We start from the raw sequence: 18,333 nt of genomic DNA on the forward strand, positions 1-18,333 counted from the left end.
TTATTTAGTTTGATAAAGCGTTTAAGCACTGGTGTCCAAAACCAAATAATCCTGACAGTAGTTTTTTTTTAAATTAGCTTACAGCTTAAAATTAAATATTATCAAAAAGAGACACTAGACAAAACTATTTACATAAAGTATTCACTTACCATTTAAACATTTTAAATGTAAAAACATATGCTGAAATTTCTTACAAACTATACACAATCTCTTAATTATACTAATATTTAATACTAATACTTAATATTTAATTACTAACTGTTCAACTAAACAAAAATAACTGCATGAATAATAAACCACAAGGCTAAAATAAAAACTTTCAAATTTATTTAGCAGTAAGATAAAATGATTACTTATTATTTGTGTACTTATTTACATTTTAGTTGAACGAATATTTTTGCTTATAAGTTTAATTTTCTTTTTACGAGTCTGTCATCAAAAATCTAAAATTGACAGTTCCCACCAATTGATACAGTTACCTTACTTTTAAACATTTTTAGCTTAAAGACTAACAAGGCATTATAGTACGAACAAACTTTAAAATGTCAAAAACAACTGATATACTTCAAGTTTTAAAACTTCTTCATATTATAGTAACCAGAAGGATCTATGAAGTTGGCATATATAATTATTAGTTCCAGAGGAAAAAGCACGCTATATATTATATAAAAATATATATATTTAAGATGTAATAAGTATATAATAACTTAATTAAGTACTTTTTACACAAAAAATTTTTAATTAACTTCTTTCTTTTTTTTGAAAAGCTCTACTATAAAATTTTTCACATTGTGATATTTGAACAGCTATAAGGTTACACAAATCAAAAAAAAAACCTAATGCTATTTTAAAGATTCAAGTAGGGTAACTTTTCAAGTCGGCAGGTCAGATTTACTAGAAAAAATTCTTCGCCAGCCGCATTATTTTGTAAAATTGCACTAGAAAAACTATAAGAAGTACAATTGGAACAAATTAGTTATTTATTAAGCAGTACTGTGTAATAAAACTTAAATTAGGTGCACAATTATTATTACAAAGCAGAACTTTAATTGGTCTACAAAATGTATTTTGGGCTAAAAAAATACGTCGTTGGCAAGATATTTACCCAGAGATTAGGTCTTATAATAACTTAGTATTAAACTTTTTTAAGTTTTTGATCTCTTTTAAAATAATATAATCGTAGCAGTAAAAAAGTTAAAAAACTTATAAACGTAAAACAAACTGTAAACAAAACAAAAGTAAAACGTACCACTAAATGTTTGTATGATATAAAAAATGACAGTAAAATTTAAGTTTATCTTGTCCGAATCTGCTGTGAACTTCAAAAAAAATATCACCGTACTACTATCTTACTCCAGTTTACTAACTAAAATTTTGTTTTAAATATAAACTTTCTTTGCTTAGTGGTTTATTAACATAGTAATTGCAAAAAACTAATAAATAACAAAGATTGAATTTAAGTTTAGGGAATACTTTGAAGAAACAAGGCAGTCTACAAAATATTTAAACAAAGTTGTAATTAATGTCTATTATATTTAGTTTTGAAAACACTAAATTTTAATATTTCTCAAAACTAGATCTTCTTAGAAGTACATTTTTATAGCAAAAAGTAAAATTTTAAAGTTATAAATTAATTGCTATTAAAAAGTAAATTAATAAAAGTACTATTTCGTTTCATATTTACCACATAATGCCATCAAAAAATAATGCTTTTCAAAGCTCGATTTTTCAGTTGTGCAAAAATTTAATTCAATATATTTCTTTTAAGTTTATATTTGAACAAACACAGATTAGTAAATGGATATTTTAATATAAAAGTTTGTCAATAAAACGAGTTGTATTATTACATTTAAGCACAACTTCGAAAAAAAAATCTTAATTAAAGTATTCAGAAACAAAGTTTTAGGCAATCAAAACAGAATTAATATTCACTGTATCATGATTAACATATTAAGCATTTATGTTAGCAATAACGAAATTATATAAATGCATAACTCAATTCAATGAAAATAGCATAGTGAGGGCAAGAATTATAAAGCACCAAAAAAAAAAGGTCAAGTTTTAACATAAAAGGTCAGGACTTACGTATTGAAAGGATGTCAAAAAGACAGTCCAGTATATCTTAGAACCTGCCAACTTACGATCACAATGTATCATGAAAGGATACAACTCAAAAAGTGTTAACTTGTATAAATATTTCATTCAAAAAACAAGTTTTTGACTTATACAGACTTATAATGAAGTGTTATGAAGTATCTTATTAATTCCTTAGTTACTGAATACTTAGATTTAACTTTTTTAAAAACAAAACACAACTTTTAATACCAAGAGCAAAAAAAAAGAACGTTTGTTTAGGTTATAAAAATGTTTTAACATCCAAAATCACATAATTTTTTCAAGTTTCAACCTACTGTTTCATCAAGCCGTCAATGTTCACTGGAAGCTCGGATATTTTGGTTTGATAGAAGTTCTGAATATCCTGGAGAGTTCCAAAGTCTTCAGGAGTGATAAAATTGATCGCAACTCCTTTGCGACCGAATCTTCCTCCTCTTCCAATCCTGACATATGAATTAAAAATATTAAATGTCAAGTAGTTTGCGACCAATAATCAAATAATATTGAAAATTCTATAGTAAACTGACAAAAAAACATTAGATATACCCTACTACTAAGCTGCGTTTCCACTAAAAAGCAACTGCAAAACAGAAAGAATAATTGAAACATTTAGCATAAAAAACAAGACATAAAAAATTCATTAATTGACTGCAAACTAAATAAAAAGAGATTTTCTGGTTCTATAAAACAATCAACTGCAAACCAATCAATATACCAACTCTACTAGATTCTCCAAATTAAATGCAAAAACTAAAACGAGAATAAATCCTAGACCAGACAAGGCATACTTTTTACAAACATATAGTAATTGCATAGATAAAAATCAGAACTCAATGGAAGTTGCAGACACAGAAACAAACTTTTATCTTTAAATTGATAAGACAAACTAAGCTCGAAAAAAATCAAGCAATTATAATTAAAAATAATAAAAAATTCTTACTATTTATGAACTTTTAATAATTTTTTTACTTTGTATTATATCTTTAATTTAGTTTTTTAAATTGTGCCAATTAGTATGTTTTGTATTTTGTTGGCAGTCAATTATTTAAAATGTTTTGTCTTGTTTTTCAATTATACGTCGTGAAGAAACAAAGAGTTATTTTTACTAACGATTTGTGATGTGTCGAATGCCAATTTTCAAAATTTTCAGAGTAAGAAGATATACTTTAGGGAAATTTTCTTAAGTTAAAACTTATAGATTAGTAAAAAAATCAATCTAAACACAAATTATCATAAATTTTGATACCTGCAGCACTAAAAACAACCTGTGTATGTAGTTCTCGCGATTTTGAGGCAAATCAAAGTTGATGACGAGGGATACTTGCTGCACGTCGATTCCTCTCGCAAGAAGATCCGTTGTGATCAGCACTCTGGAAGATCCGCTCCTGAACTCTTTCATGATTTTGGTGCGCTCGGCCTGATCCATGTCTCCGTGCTGTTGTTTTCAGTTCATTTATCAGAGATAACAATTAATAGCTCAGACAAAAATAATTCAACAACTTAGTATTTAAGGTTGTGTCTTACTAAACACTTAAGATTTTAACTGCCTGCGACACGATGATATGTAAAGTATACAAAAAATTCTTCAATAATAAATAACAAAATTATTTAGACATTTTAATGTTTTAGAATTTAATTAAAACCCACCAATTGTGAAACAGTGTGGCCATTGTCAGTCAAGTTGCTGGTCAGCCATTCAACTTTTCTTCTTGTGTTGATGAAAATTACGCACTGTGTAATTGTTAGCGTCTCGTACAAGTCGACTAGCGTCATGAACTTGTGATCCTCTCTTTCTACATTGACGTAGAATTGCTGTATACCTGAAAATATATAACTATTTTTATTGTTACTTAAATTATATTTTTGCAAAACATTAGTTTAAAGTTAAGTACTTAAAATAGTACTTAGAAATTCTTATTACTTTATTAATATCATCTTAATTTAAAAGAAAATGTACCTTCTATAGAATTATTATTAAGTTTTAAGCAGCTATAAAAACGGAGCTAAAAATAACTATAAACCTTTTTTATAACCCATTTTACAATAACTTATATTAGAATATTTACAAACTAAAGTACCAGTTTTATGACAAAAAATGTTGTAAGAATTATAAAAATTATGACTGGGTACACAACATTTGAAATTTAGACAGTTCTAAAAACTCTGATTTATTGTGAATTATCTCTTTTATAAAGTTTTTTTTTTATTTTTTACTTTTGTAATCATTAGGCTTACATGAACGCTTTTCATTTTCTTCAAATAAAAAAAGTTTGAGGAATTGCTAAAAAAGTTTTAAAACTTACTAAAATACAGTTAAATATAGTAATTACGAGTTTTTTTATTAATTTTTTTTTTCCAATCATGATCTTATTTATTAGATCTACATAAACATTTATATATTTTAAATGCGGTCCCTTAAATTATAAAAATACTTTGAATTTCCGTATTAAGAATTGCCAATGTATCAACTACATGTTTGGTGCTTAAACTCATAATAAAGTTTTTTTCATACTTTACTAAGTATCATCGGAGAAAATTGAAAAGTAGATACCTTAAAATTAAAAGTTTCAAATAAAAACTAAATGAGATAGTTATTTGTTACAAAAAGTTTACTATAAACCATAGCAAAAAACTGATAAGTATTTTATTAGCAGCAGTAAGAAGTAACCTTCAAGAGTGAGCTCTTCTTGTTTCACGAGAATGATAACCGGATTTCTCATAAATACCTTGGTCACTTCAAGCACATCTTTGGGCATTGTTGCTGACAGCAGAACAACTTGGACATCAGCAGGCATGTGTCTGTTGTAAACATTGTATATCTAAACATTAATGTTTTATTATCTCTCTTTAATAACTTTTTTAGAATATTTTTTTATTTCAAACTAACCTGAAAATTTCATAAACACTGTCTTTAAAGCCTCTTGATAGCATCTCGTCGGCTTCGTCCAAAACAAACATTTTCATTTCTTTTGGATCTGGAAGTATGTTATGTAATTAGTTGATTAAAATGTCTTCAACAATGAAAAAACTGTACTTAACTTATAATATATTTGATAATATTCAACTTCAAGAGTTACCAAATCAAATAATGAAATGAAGAAAAGAACATTTTATAATCTAACTCTAAAAAAAAACAAAACAAGTTATCTTTGCACAAGATTTAGTACATCGTGTGGTATGTATGCCCTAATGAAAAAACTGAAAAGTTTTAGATTGGAAGATCAAAACCTTTAACACGCCACATGAATACAAAAAAAATATGTTGGTATACATGTAACATCTAAGTAGTCAACTAGTAAAAAGTATAAAAATATACTAACAGTAGCCATTTTTTAATTGCAATAGTTATAAAAAATACTTAGTTATGAAATACTAAACATATACTGTGAAAACTATCAAGTATATCATATAATCAAATGATTGCAAAATTATTGTTATTTTTGATGAAATAACTTAAAATAAATCTGAAATGTTGAATAGTTCATATGTAGTTTTTTGTCCAGGTCTTCTGCTAGTGTCTACCACTAAAAAACAGTTCTATTTAGTATCCTTACTAATTGTCTTAGAAGATAGATAGTAAATTTTTTTTTTCATTATTTTTTTTTATTTTAAATGAACTTAGCTGGTCTTACTTATAGTATGTACTGGAAAAGTCTAGTCTGTTTACTAACAGTTTTTGAAGACTAACGACTTTTAATTTACTGAAAATATAATATATCTAACATACAAGAAAAAAAGTTAAACCAACTAGTAAAACTAAAGTGTTTTTTTACATATATAGTTACAAGTTATAGTATACGCATTCTAAAAAGTACAATCTACACTTTTTAAGATTGTTTATAACTAATTTCATCACTCAAAAAGTTAATAAACTAACTTTTTTTTTTAATCAATATGTTAACTACTAAGTTCACAAGTTCAATTACTTTGCTATACTTATCATAAATTAAATAAAATTATTTTTAGATTTAAATAAAAATCTAAACGTAAATAAGTAAGAAATAACTAACTGATAACACCTCGTTCCAACAAATCAAACACCCTTCCGGGGGTACCAACAATCACATGCTGGGCTGTCTCGCTCATCACTTTAATGTCGTCCGAAACTCTTGTGCCACCAATTGCCAAGTGGCAATTAACTTCCAAAAAATCACCTAAAGCAAGCACAACTTTCTGAATCTGTAAATTTTTTTTTTGTAGGTTTACGACTTATATATAAATGAAGATTTTATAGTACTTTCAATATGTATACTAAATACAGTATCTAAACAACATGTTCAATATAAAACAACTTCTTTAAAACAATTTTTCGTTGTATGTTATTAGTTTGTGTGTTATTTATGTTGATCTAGTTTTAGTTTATTAAATTAATTCATTGTATTTACCTGGGTAGTTACATGAACTTTGATTATAATTATTTTAATTAGGCAACTAACGATAAAAATAGATAGATAATTTGATGTTTAGTCAAAATAATAACAAATTTAATATGCTGATGATTTTCTTTAGATTTATCTTTACTTTTAATTGCTAAAAACGGAAGTTAGTTAAAATATATAAGATAACCTCGAATATTAAGTATAGTTTTATATTTAAAACGAATCTCAGTCTAGGTTTTAATTTTAATTCAAGAAACTTGGTTATGATGTTGGAGAAACTTCCAAATACTAGAATAAAGTCAAGTCCAAAAAATTTTTTTTTATTTTAAACACAAACTTTAATTTATTTTAAACTTTTCAAAGTGTATATAATTATAACCAAGATTATCTTTAATATAATTACTAAGTAAAAAATAACAAAAAATAAATAATTGTTTAAAAATCTACAAGTTTATTGCAACATTTTGTTCAAATTTATTTCGGACAACAGTCCTTCTTCAGTGAACTTTAAACTATTATAACTAAAACACATTCATACAACAAAGTAAATAAAAGTTAAAGAATATATTATGACGTAGTAGTTCAGAACTGTGTATAATACCAAATTTTTAAAAACCTAGACGATTTTTTACATTATAATGATATTTTTGTATGTAAAAGTAAACCTTAATGAAATGATGCAGGGGAAAAAATCACTAGTAAAAACAATTGACAGTGTCCTGGACCGATTTGTGAATTAAATATAAATCTTGTCTAAAAAATAACAAAAAACATTTCAAAGTCTTTTATAGAAAAAAAAGTAGTGCCAATCACTTTTTTGCATATTCGTGATTTAAGAAAAATGTAAAAAACAGTGTAAAAAACAAAAAAAATAATAATCTATTTAATACTGGTAGTTAAAGAAGAGCTCTCCGCCCAATAAATTTGAAGCCAATTGAATGCATGAGCGACTTAATGATAAATGCCTAGCATTTTTGTTCTTAATTAGATAATTACTAACAATTTAAGTTAAGACTGTCTGTATTTTGTAAATGGTTAAGAACATGTAAAAAACAAAAAAATATCAAAATAAACCAACCTTGTTGTAAGTATTTCTTTAAGCGTGAATATAATACATCAAGATTTATATGAATTTGGGTTTTATCTTATAAATATATATAATAACCTCTTTCTTTTCAGTAAAACTAAAGTTTTTAATGCGATTTTTTAACGAAATTAATGTTGATTTTATATATAAACTATCTTATCTTTCGGATACAATTTTCAAGTTATTATTTAAACGTATTTTGTATATTATGACTGCATCATATCATCATAATATACTATTTGATAATATACAATCAATAACATTGTTATAACCATCACTTTTTTGGAAAAAATACGTAAAACAATTTAAGTCAAATAACTTCAGAATTTGTAATCTTTTATAAATACTCAAGTAGTAAATGAAATAAGTATGTAGTACTTAATACATGTTTAATAACTAAGTAAAAAAGTACACTTAAAACATTATATACCCTGATTTATAAACATTTTATATAAATATATTACTTTTTCTATTATAATTATAACTTATTAGAGCATATAAAAAACAGAACACTAAGAATAAATTTAATGTTTATTGCATAGAACATATTTTAATTAGAATGTTTTTGAACTTAGTACATTGCTTTTAATTTATTAGATAGAAAGTTTGATTACATTCACTATAATAAAAAGTAAGACTATTTAACAATAAAACATATAACTATTTAGTATATTTATGTATTGAATTTAATAACTTATAATTTTTATTAGTAAAAGTATTAGAACCTTTATCTAAAAAGTCTTAAATATATTGAATTTCATTACAAAGTTAAATAACACCAGAAATTATAAACTATTTCAAAAACAATCCAATGATGTTTTAGTCAATTTAAGGTGAAATTATTAATTTAATATAAACATTTTCACGAGTTTTTATTAAAGTTCAAGTTAGCTAGATTTAAAAATTAATTAATAGTTTTATTTTTATTTAGAATAAAAAATACATTCATCATATTTCTTACAGTAATCTAATTTGTTAATTTTAAAGTTAACAATAGTCTATTAAGATTTAAAAAAACAGGTTGAACAAAAATCATAAAAAATTACTTGTTGAGCAAGCTCTCTTGTAGGAACAACGATTAGAGCCTGAGTTTTATCCAATAATATGTCGATCTTCTGTAAAATTGAAATGACAAAAGTTGCTGTCTTTCCAGTTCCTGATTGAGCTTGAGCAATTACATCATGTCCTTAAGTAAAACTATTGTTAATACAATTGGGACCATGCATTATCAAAACAATTTTATGTTGCTGAGATTAGTTAGCAAACTTTTTTTAAAAAGAATAAATTAAATTTTCAATTCTCTCTGTTTAGTTTTAGAGACAAGTTGCTAATTCAATAGCTAAACCAGTTTCTACAGTGCTAGTGCTAATTAATTTGAGAATAAATATTACTATTTTGTCACAAACCAAAAAGTAAAAAAAAAGATAACTAAACCCAATATAATTAAGATAAGTACCAATTTTTAAAAATATTAGATATAATATTATATAGAAATTCAATCTTTTTCTACAGTAAATTAATTATTCAGCCTGAGTAGTTTTTTTTAAGGTTTTTTCTGCGTAACTACCATTTTTAAGATCAATTTAAGTATAGATAGACGCCAGGTAAAAATTTAACGTATTTAAATCTTAAAATATTTTGTCAAATAACAACAAACAATTTTAACAAGAAATTTTATTAATATAAAGTTTTATAGGGTATCAACCTCCTATACATGGAACAATAGCACGTTGCTGAATGACGGATGGTTTTTCGAAACCATATGCATATACTCCTCTTAGAAGTTTTTCTTTAAGATTCATATCATCAAAGTTTTCAACAACCTCGTCAAAGTTAGACTGTATGAAAAAAGTTTATTTTATGATATTATAGTTTAAGTACAGCTTTATTTTGGAAATTTCTCACCTCAACAAACTTTTTGAAACTTTAAAACATTATATCTATTAATATATTGAAAAATTAATTATACTATCAATTCCCATAGTTTGTTTTATTAATTTTATACCTCAACATTATAGTTTTTTTTGTGATTTATGTAAAAATTTCTTATAAAACAAATAAAAACTCTTCACAGGCATGGTCAAACAAAAAACTAAATTATATAACTATAAAAGACTACTTAATAGCTTACTTAATATTTTAACTTTTAAAATAACAGTAAAACAAAATCAAGTTTTATCTTCTAAAGCTTATCAATCAAACTTAATTTTTTAATTTCATTTCTCAATTTATTTAAATTATTATATTAAACATAAAAATGTAATTTAAAAATCTAAATTAAGAATGTAAACTTTAACTAGGTCATAAAACACATAAAAACTTATAATTTTCAAAAACATGACAAAACCTCAAACACAGGAAGCTCATTTTCATTGTGATCCTTACAAGCTCTGTGATAAAATATTTCTGTTTTATTAGATATAATACTTGCATAAAACAAGCCAAAAGCTATACAAAAAGATTTATTGTTTATTCTTTAAGAATTCTAAGAAAATGAAAAAAAAAAAAGTTTTTTAAGATAACTTTAACATGTTTTTTATTTCAATATAAAAACAGATTTAAAACAAACCTAACAATCGTAATGGAATAAAAAAAACTAAATTATTCAAAAGCTATTTCTTTCTGAATACTAAGTAAAAATGAAACTTGAGCTAATATGTATTTTTATAGCTGTAATTTGAAAAAGTTTTCAAAAATATATCAGAGTTACTGGGTATATTTCAAGTTTTTAATTACACTATTTTTTCAATATAAACTCTAGGTTAGATCAATAAAAGGGAGTTTAAAGAGTTAATATTATCATTAAAAACACTGATGTGCTCTGTTATATGTTTTATTTAAATATTCTCAGTCTGAAAACTTAAAATTATCATGACACTTTTATAACATATATTATTTTCATTCCAAATATTATGTCACTTTTTCATCCAGGGAGAAAGAATATACAAAATAGTAGCTTTTCATAATTTAAAAAAAGGAATTTCAAATTATGTTTAGTAAGTATAACAAACAGTTCTTAATTTTTGCAAAATTAAAAAAAAAATACCAACGTTTTGTAATGTATCATTAAACTAGTTAATTTTAAACTACTAAAGAACAATTTGAGAATTTATGTGCAAATATTTTTTAAATCTTTCAACTTAATAGATTTATAAAACCTAGGCATTTTTAGCCAACACAACTTTCGAAAACACCCAAGTTCGCCTGATAGCAGGTCCATCATTATTATTGTTGATATCAATTTATTATTAACTAATATTTTATTTTTACAAATTTATAACAAATCTTTGTATAATTGAAAAAAGTTTTAACTTTTTGTTTATAGAAAATACACTAAAAAGCTAAAATAAATAAAGATTAGTTGATTGACTGAAAAAAATTGAAAAAAGTTATTTATCTGTATTTATACTTTAAAATGTTATAGTAAATACAGGGTAGCCACTCTTTAAGTAAAAAATATATCTTGAGTCACTAAAAACTGTGAGTGACCTTAAACTATCCTGAGTCATCTTGAATATTTATTTTTAATCCTTAAAAATTATTTATTTCAGATTTATAACAAAAGCTATAATGTAATTTATAAATGTAGTAAAAAGCTAGTCTCATAGATAAAAAAACTTTTTTTACATTTAGAAATCAATTGAAATAAATTTTTTAAACAAAAATGGTTATATAAAATAAAAAATATCAAAACTAACCTGTAGAGTTGCTTATACACATAAGATACTAGTTAATTTATATAACTTGGATTTTGACCAAACTATAAGCAATTGGTACAAAAAAAAGTTAAAATAATATTGTTGTTAAACAAAATTATTTTATATATAACTTTTTTATGATACGTATTTATAAATTTAGGATACAACTGGTGTTGAAAAAAAAAGAACCAAATTAGACATGTAAAACGTTCAAGTTTAAATTAAATATATTTATAAAAACAAGCAATTAGATTAAAAGCTTTAAAAGCAGGTAAGTAAATAAAAAACAAAAACTACATAAAAATAACAAAAATATATTTAAATTAGTAGATAATTATATTGGTTACTATTAATAAAAAAATAATAATAACTTTTAGACTTACAATTTATAACTTCCCATTGTTTACAGCAAACTGAACAAACTAAACCTTTACTTTTAATGACTGAAAATAATGTGTTGATATATAAGAAGGTAAGTAATTTAGTAAAAATAAATATACTTGTATCAATTAAAAAGCTATAAGAACTATTAAATAAACTTTTTATATAAACGAGTTTTATAGCTCTTATATTAGATCTTAGGTATCTTTATACAATAGATTTTATCACAAATATTTTTTACTACATTTTTTTTTAGCTTCAAAATTTGAGTATAAACAAAAACAGGGTTGCCACTCTTTGAGTCAAAAAATACTATCCTGGGGTGCTCTAAACTGTTCTGAGGCATCCTGCGTTTTTTCAAATCTTTAAAAAAAAACATTTTTTAAAATTAAAATAAATAAATTTTTCAACAAAATTAGTTATAAGAAAGCAAAATGATGCAACTAAATCTAAATCAAAATTTATTAAAAAATGTGTTTTGAGATTCAAAAAAATCTTTTAACTATCCTGAGTTTTTATTAAAAACAAAATTATCTAGAGTCAGCCTGAGTTTAAAAAACAAATCTAAAATAACCTGAATTATCCTGAGCCCTCTGAGTAAACCTGAAATTTTCAAAAACTTATCTTGATATCTTGAGTTATCTTGAGTTACCCGGAGTGTGTGGCAACCTTATTTTATACTACAACAAAAAATAAAAAGAAGATCTTTGACAAAAGTAATTAAAACCTTAACTTATTAGAACTATAATAAATATTGAACTTCTCCACATGATAAACAAAAACAGCATCTGAGACAACCTACAACAGGTTTCATCCTTATGGACTCATCAGGCAGGCATAGTTGCAAGAAACTGTTATTGAAATCTTACCAAGCGGGTTAAGTACAATGTACTGAAGCGACCGTTTAGGGGTAAAGTTGAAAAAAGTTATGAAAACTGTTAACCATAAACTACACACAGGGCTAGCACTTTAAACTCAAAAAAATCCAGTGTTTAAAAAAAACCTAGTAATAACCCTAATAACTTTTTTAAATAACCAATATCTACCATAATGCCCTATTTTATATGACATATTTTCTATCTTAACTTATTTTAATCATTTAAAAAATAATTCAAAATTAATAATTTTAAACCCAAACAAAACATTAATTTTTTTTTAATTTAGTTAGCTTAACAATCTGGCATATACAGGACTAATATTATTAACATAAAAATAAAAATCTAAAACTAAGAGAACCATAACTTAGCTACTTTTAACCTTCTTCTCTCACTAATTTGACAGCAGTTTATTAGGTGATATTATTGTATTCTCTTTATCATGTAATTTAAAGTTACTTTTATAGAAAAAAGTTTACTTATAAATAGAGTTTTTTGAACATTTTATTAAGTTTATACTACTTATAACAACACAATGAAAGAATTTGCTATAGACATTGCTAAACTATGTGCAGGAGCAGCATTCAAGTAGATCTATAGAAACGGATAGGATATCCTGGGCCTTCTGAATGCTTTTGAAAGCTTTATTTATTTTATCAAGTTATAAAGTTATAAAAATAATCATTATAGTTAATTGTATATGCAATGTAAAACTAATCCAGCATCAAGCTAAAAATAAAAACTACGGAAATCCTGTGTTTTTTTATTTATGAAGAAAAATTAAGCGTTTTATGTAAAATTTTGATTATCCAGAAAAATTCATTATAATAAAGAAAAATTCAAACTTTGTTGTAAACGTTTAGTAGATGTTAAATTTAATTTTGCTATTGAAAAAAGTATACATACAACTGAAATTATTCAACTAGATTTGAAAGATAAGCTCAACAATGGGTTTTCAAGGAATGGGTTAATAAAAAGTTCTTAGTTGGTCTATTTTTTCAACTATATGTAGTATATCAATGCTTGATTACAAATTTAATTTTTTAAGTTTTTAGGATTTTTTAGGTTGTATTTTTTATTAATTAATGAATCTTATTAATTTAATTTGAAACAAAACTTGTTTTTGCTTATTTGATATCTAGTAAATTTTAATTATATTTTAATAATTTTGTTTTTCAATTTACTTTTATCATTTGGTGCATTAAACAAAGTACCGGATAATTTAAACTGCAGCAATTTATTGATTTCAGCCTACTTAAGTGGCTGTTGTTAAATTGTTTCTTTTTTTTTTGCAGCTCTAGTAAACACTTGTTTAAAGATTAATTTTTTACAATTTTCAACACCGTGTGGTTTTTAATGACATGACTTTTTTTTTTGGTAGATGTGTTGATCACTAGGTTTAGATCTTGCAAAGTTCAACTCAGGTTTGACAATTTCTTCAATAGAAGGACCCCTACGTCATTGGGCCATCTAGTAAGTGTTTGCCAAATGACATACAACCAAAGATTTTTTTAAATTAAAAACTATAGATATTGAGTTTGTTTTTGGATATTTAAAAATTAATATCTGAGAGATAAATTGAATTTAACTTTGTATGTATATATATATATATACATATGAGCTTTATTATTCAACCAGAAAATGTTTACACTGCAAAGGAAAGAGTGAGACTGTATAAAGCTTTAAAAATAAACTAAAATATTTTTCCTTTTTGTTGCTATAGCATTTATTTTTGATTATTATATATTATTATTAATAATAGATAAAATATATATTTTTGTTTGTTTTTTGTGATGCAAACCCATGAAACACCAAAACTTAAAAATTAATTTAAAAAAATTTATTTAGTTTTGAAGTAGACAAAAATAAAGTTTTGACTAGTAAAACATATAAAAACATTTTTTAAGTATTATTAGCTCTTTAATCTAAAAAAATTTGTCCATTTAATTTGATTCCTGAAGATAAAAATTAGTGTTTAGGTACATACTAGAAATACACCTCTTAATTAATTAACAGTTTCACTAATTTATTTGAAATGATTGCAAAACTTATTGAAGCATGCAATATACAGAAAGCATTTTATCAAGTGAAAAAATGGATTAAATTAAAAGCAGCATCTCTAAGTGCTATTAAACTAAGTCACCCTTATCTATCTAACTAAAAATATCAACCATCTCATTTAAATCCTACAAATTTTACCTTATAACACTTCTATGTACTTTAAAATTTTACTCAGGTATTAAAAAAAAAACTATACCAAATTTTTTATTAAGATATATGTTTAAACGGTTATTAAATAGTGTGGTGTTGCCTGCGGGTTTTTAAGACTGTATATTACAGTAGTATATTGAGCGAAACAATGTTTTGTTTTAATTTTATCTACTTTTTATAACTTTTTATTACAACCTTTTATTTAAAACTTAAAAAAAAGTTAAAGATCATTTTCAGACCACTTTACTTAAAATAAGTTTAATAAAAGTACAAATGTTTTTGAGACTCAGTTAAATAGAGATGTGCAAATTAAATATTTTATCTACAACCAGGTTTCGGTGACAAAAAAAGTGTGACCTTTTCAATTTTTTATCACCGAAACCAGGCTGTAAATAAAACATTTACTTTGCACATCTCTATTTAGATAAGCTCTTTACATTTCAGTAAGTTGAGAAATCTTTTTGAGTTGAGGCAAATAACTATATGACTCAGTTAATAAAAACTTTTCTTAATGTTGTTTTCGCATTTTTTTAAGTGAAGATTAAGTGTAACAAGAAGTAATACAACTTATGCACATATGTTAACCTTTAGAAATAAACAATTTGTAATAAAATTAATATTTTTAATACGCCTTATATTTTTATATATTGTCTATAAATATTATTCTAAGTTAAATTTAATTTACAAACAGTTTAAAAGAAATAAAATTTTATATAAGTTTTAAAAGACAGTCTTTTACATGTAAGCAGTCATTTAAAATCAACAACAGTTTTTAGAAAGTTAAAAATATTTGGAGTATAAAATATTCTATACTATTGTAAGAAGTTTTTATGTACGATGTTGCACCACTTTTAACTTTATAAAAACATAATGTGGTTTTATGTTATAGATTTTTACACCAGCTTTTTATTCTAATTTTCAAATGATTTTTTAGTTGTAACAAAAGATGTTTTCAACTTAGGTTTGATAAAATTAAAACCTTTTAATAAACCTTAGCTTTTTAATTTTTGTTAACATATTTTTTACAAGTTTAAACAGCCTTCTTGTGTTAATAATTGTATATAAACAGTTTAAATTTGTAGATAAAGAACTAATTTCTTGATAGTAAATTTAATATTTTGAATGAAAAAATATAAAGAACAGAATATTTAACAGCTACTAAAAAATCATAGCTAATATAGTTTTCCCTTTCAAAAATATAAAGTAATGTAAAGTCAAAAAACACAAAGTTTTTTATATATGCTGTTTAGAAAATTATAAGAATTAAAAAATAAAACATTATTTGTTTTCTCAAACAAGATTTCTAAGTCTTAAATACAAACAGACTAAGCATGTTATGCTAATAAAAATGTATACATTTTCTTATTATAAGCTAAAACTAATAAGAATTTAAACAAGGTATGTTTTCTAAATAAATCTTGCAATTCTTTAAACACTAAAATATTAAAATAGCTATCTCTAAATGAATGTTATGTCCGTATCTAAATTGAAACGACAGTTAAACTTTCTATAATAATTAATAATTTTTAGTAGAACCATCTATAAACCAAAAAAGTTGTGAAACTGATGAATACAATTATTGAAACAAATATTTTAAAAGCTAATTATTTTTAAAATAAAGATCTTATGGATAAATAATAACAATTGCAAATACTCGTTTTAACTACACATTACTAAATCAGCACGGTTACTTCCTTAAATTTTTTATTTTTTCGGTTATAGAAGTTAAACTGGATAAGATATACCTTTTGATTTTTAAACATTTAGGCTAAACTATTACAATAAAAAAGTATAAATTTAGCTGAAATCATTGAAGTAACAGTGTTGAAATTTAAATGTGACTACTTTTCTAGTTTAAATACAAAACAGTATCTCTAAAAAAAGTAAAGCTAAATAAATAAGAGTAAAGGAACAACTAAAGTAATAAATATTCACACTATTTTAACATGTCTTAAAGAAAAAATAGTTTTTATTGTGGTGTAAATTTCTTTAAATATTATTTATAACTTTAAAAAAAACCGTTATAGCATTTTATAAATAGGGTTTATGTAGTAAAAAATAATTAGCTTAAGCACACTTAAGTGAGTAGCCTTAAAATTTGCGAAACTGTATTGGCGTTATCATAAACTATTAAATTTTTGCTTTCGCAGGTATTGTATATTGCAAGTTTACTTCTTGTAGTAGTTGAGACTTGTATATTTTGTTTTTTCTGAAGTTCATCTTTATAAGTCAAAAAACTTGTTGAACTATAGGGTATTATTACTTTTTAAGAAAATGTATAATTCACTTTTTAATTGTTAGTATGCTATTTTTATTAATGTTATTTTTGTCTAAATTTTCTATATTTATGCTTTTTAAAAGATAAAGTTTATGTTTATAAAGGTTAGATTAACACAAGGTTTGATCATACCAATTCGATCATTAGACCATAAGCCTTCGGTAGACTGAGACCAGTTTCGTTCTGATGAGGAATTATCAGTAAGTCACAACCAAAAATCTTGCAGTCATCAATCTACAAACGGTTTATACATGCAAGCATGAAGCAACCGTTGCCAACCAAACTTATTTATAAAAATTAATAATAAAAGACCCGCTATCTGCCGAGATCAGCTATGCGTAATTGTGCATAGACAATAACAATAAATGATAATAATAAATTTAAAGCACATTGATGCAATAAATAAGACATACAAATAGTAAATAAAAGTATAAATAAATAAATACAAACATAAATAAAATTCATTCTGCTTCTCATATCTTTATCTTCTTAGGTTTCTTAAAGTATTCGTTTTCTCTTTCTTTCAGTCTTTTGTGTACAGTAGATCTCCATTTAGTGCGGTCATTTGCAAGCAACTCTAACTCATCAGTTCGTATCTTCAACCTTTTTAGGTCGCGCTTGCATACGTCCTTAGAACATAATTTTAGACGACCTCGGTTGCGTTTGCCATCGAACAATTCGCAATACAGCAGAGACTTTGAGGTTCAATCCGCACCCATCCTCAGAACATGACTGAGCCAGCGAAGCCTGCGCTGACTGAGGGTAAAGTACATGGTGGTAAAACTAGTAAGTCTCAACACTTCCTCGTTGGTGATCTTTTGGTGTCATGCAATTTTAAGGATGCAATAAAGGCATGGTAGGTGAAAGGTAAAAATGTTCTTCTCCTGCACGCTAGGCAACGTCCATGTTTCGCTACCGTATAGCAGAGTAATGCATACACAGGAAAAATAACCTTTGTGCAAATGCTTAACTTTTAGTTATTCCGAACTATTGCAGTCAAATGAGTGAAAGTGCCTGAGGCCTTACCAATTATTTATTTATTTTTCTAGTGATGCGTTTGACGAAACATTTGAGCTAAGGTATACAAAGTTTTTTACACTTTCGATATCCTTGCCGTTGATTTTGATGGTAAAATATATGTTCCTTGACTTGTAACTTTAGTCTTCTTAAAACTTAATGTAAGGCCAAAATCCGAGCATGATGATGAAAACTGACTAAGTAGTGTCTGCAGGTCTTAGGCCGAGTGAGCCACGAGTGCACCATCACTAAGTTATTAAGTTCGTTTTTAAAATATATATAACTTTAATTA

The 18,333-nt window shown here is 24.8% G+C and overlaps 1 protein-coding gene across 1 annotated transcript; it reads right to left on the bottom strand.

The window, feature by feature from the left end:
* Positions 1 to 1,451: 1,451 nt before the first annotated feature.
* Positions 1,452 to 11,724, bottom strand: LOC145843317 (eukaryotic initiation factor 4A-I-like). The gene is made up of 10 exons (XM_082950780.1): positions 11,663 to 11,724; positions 9,929 to 9,971; positions 9,287 to 9,419; positions 8,628 to 8,767; positions 6,126 to 6,294; positions 5,003 to 5,090; positions 4,784 to 4,914; positions 3,763 to 3,935; positions 3,381 to 3,550; positions 1,452 to 2,558 (listed from the first exon to the last, which is right to left on the bottom strand). Exons 1-10 carry the CDS (start codon positions 11,677 to 11,679, stop codon positions 2,408 to 2,410), a joined length of 1,215 nt encoding a protein of 404 aa, XP_082806906.1. The 5' UTR covers positions 11,680 to 11,724; the 3' UTR covers positions 1,452 to 2,407.
* Between the last annotated feature and the right edge of the window lie 6,609 nt (positions 11,725 to 18,333).

This window comes from Thalia democratica, chromosome 1 (genome assembly GCF_965202585.1).
Source record: "Thalia democratica chromosome 1, ktThaDemo2.hap1.1, whole genome shotgun sequence".
Lineage (NCBI taxonomy): Eukaryota > Metazoa > Chordata > Thaliacea > Salpida > Salpidae > Thalia > Thalia democratica.

Bases quoted from the DNA above. Each gene is read 5' to 3' on its own strand.
- LOC145843317 (XM_082950780.1), bottom strand. The intron at 8,768-9,286 runs GTTGATACCCTA...GTTTTACTTAAG, and splicing joins TATTGTTCCATGTATAGGAG to GACATGATGTAATTGCTCAA. The intron at 3,551-3,762 runs GTGGGTTTTAAT...TGAAAACAACAG, and splicing joins GCCACACTGTTTCACAATTG to CACGGAGACATGGATCAGGC.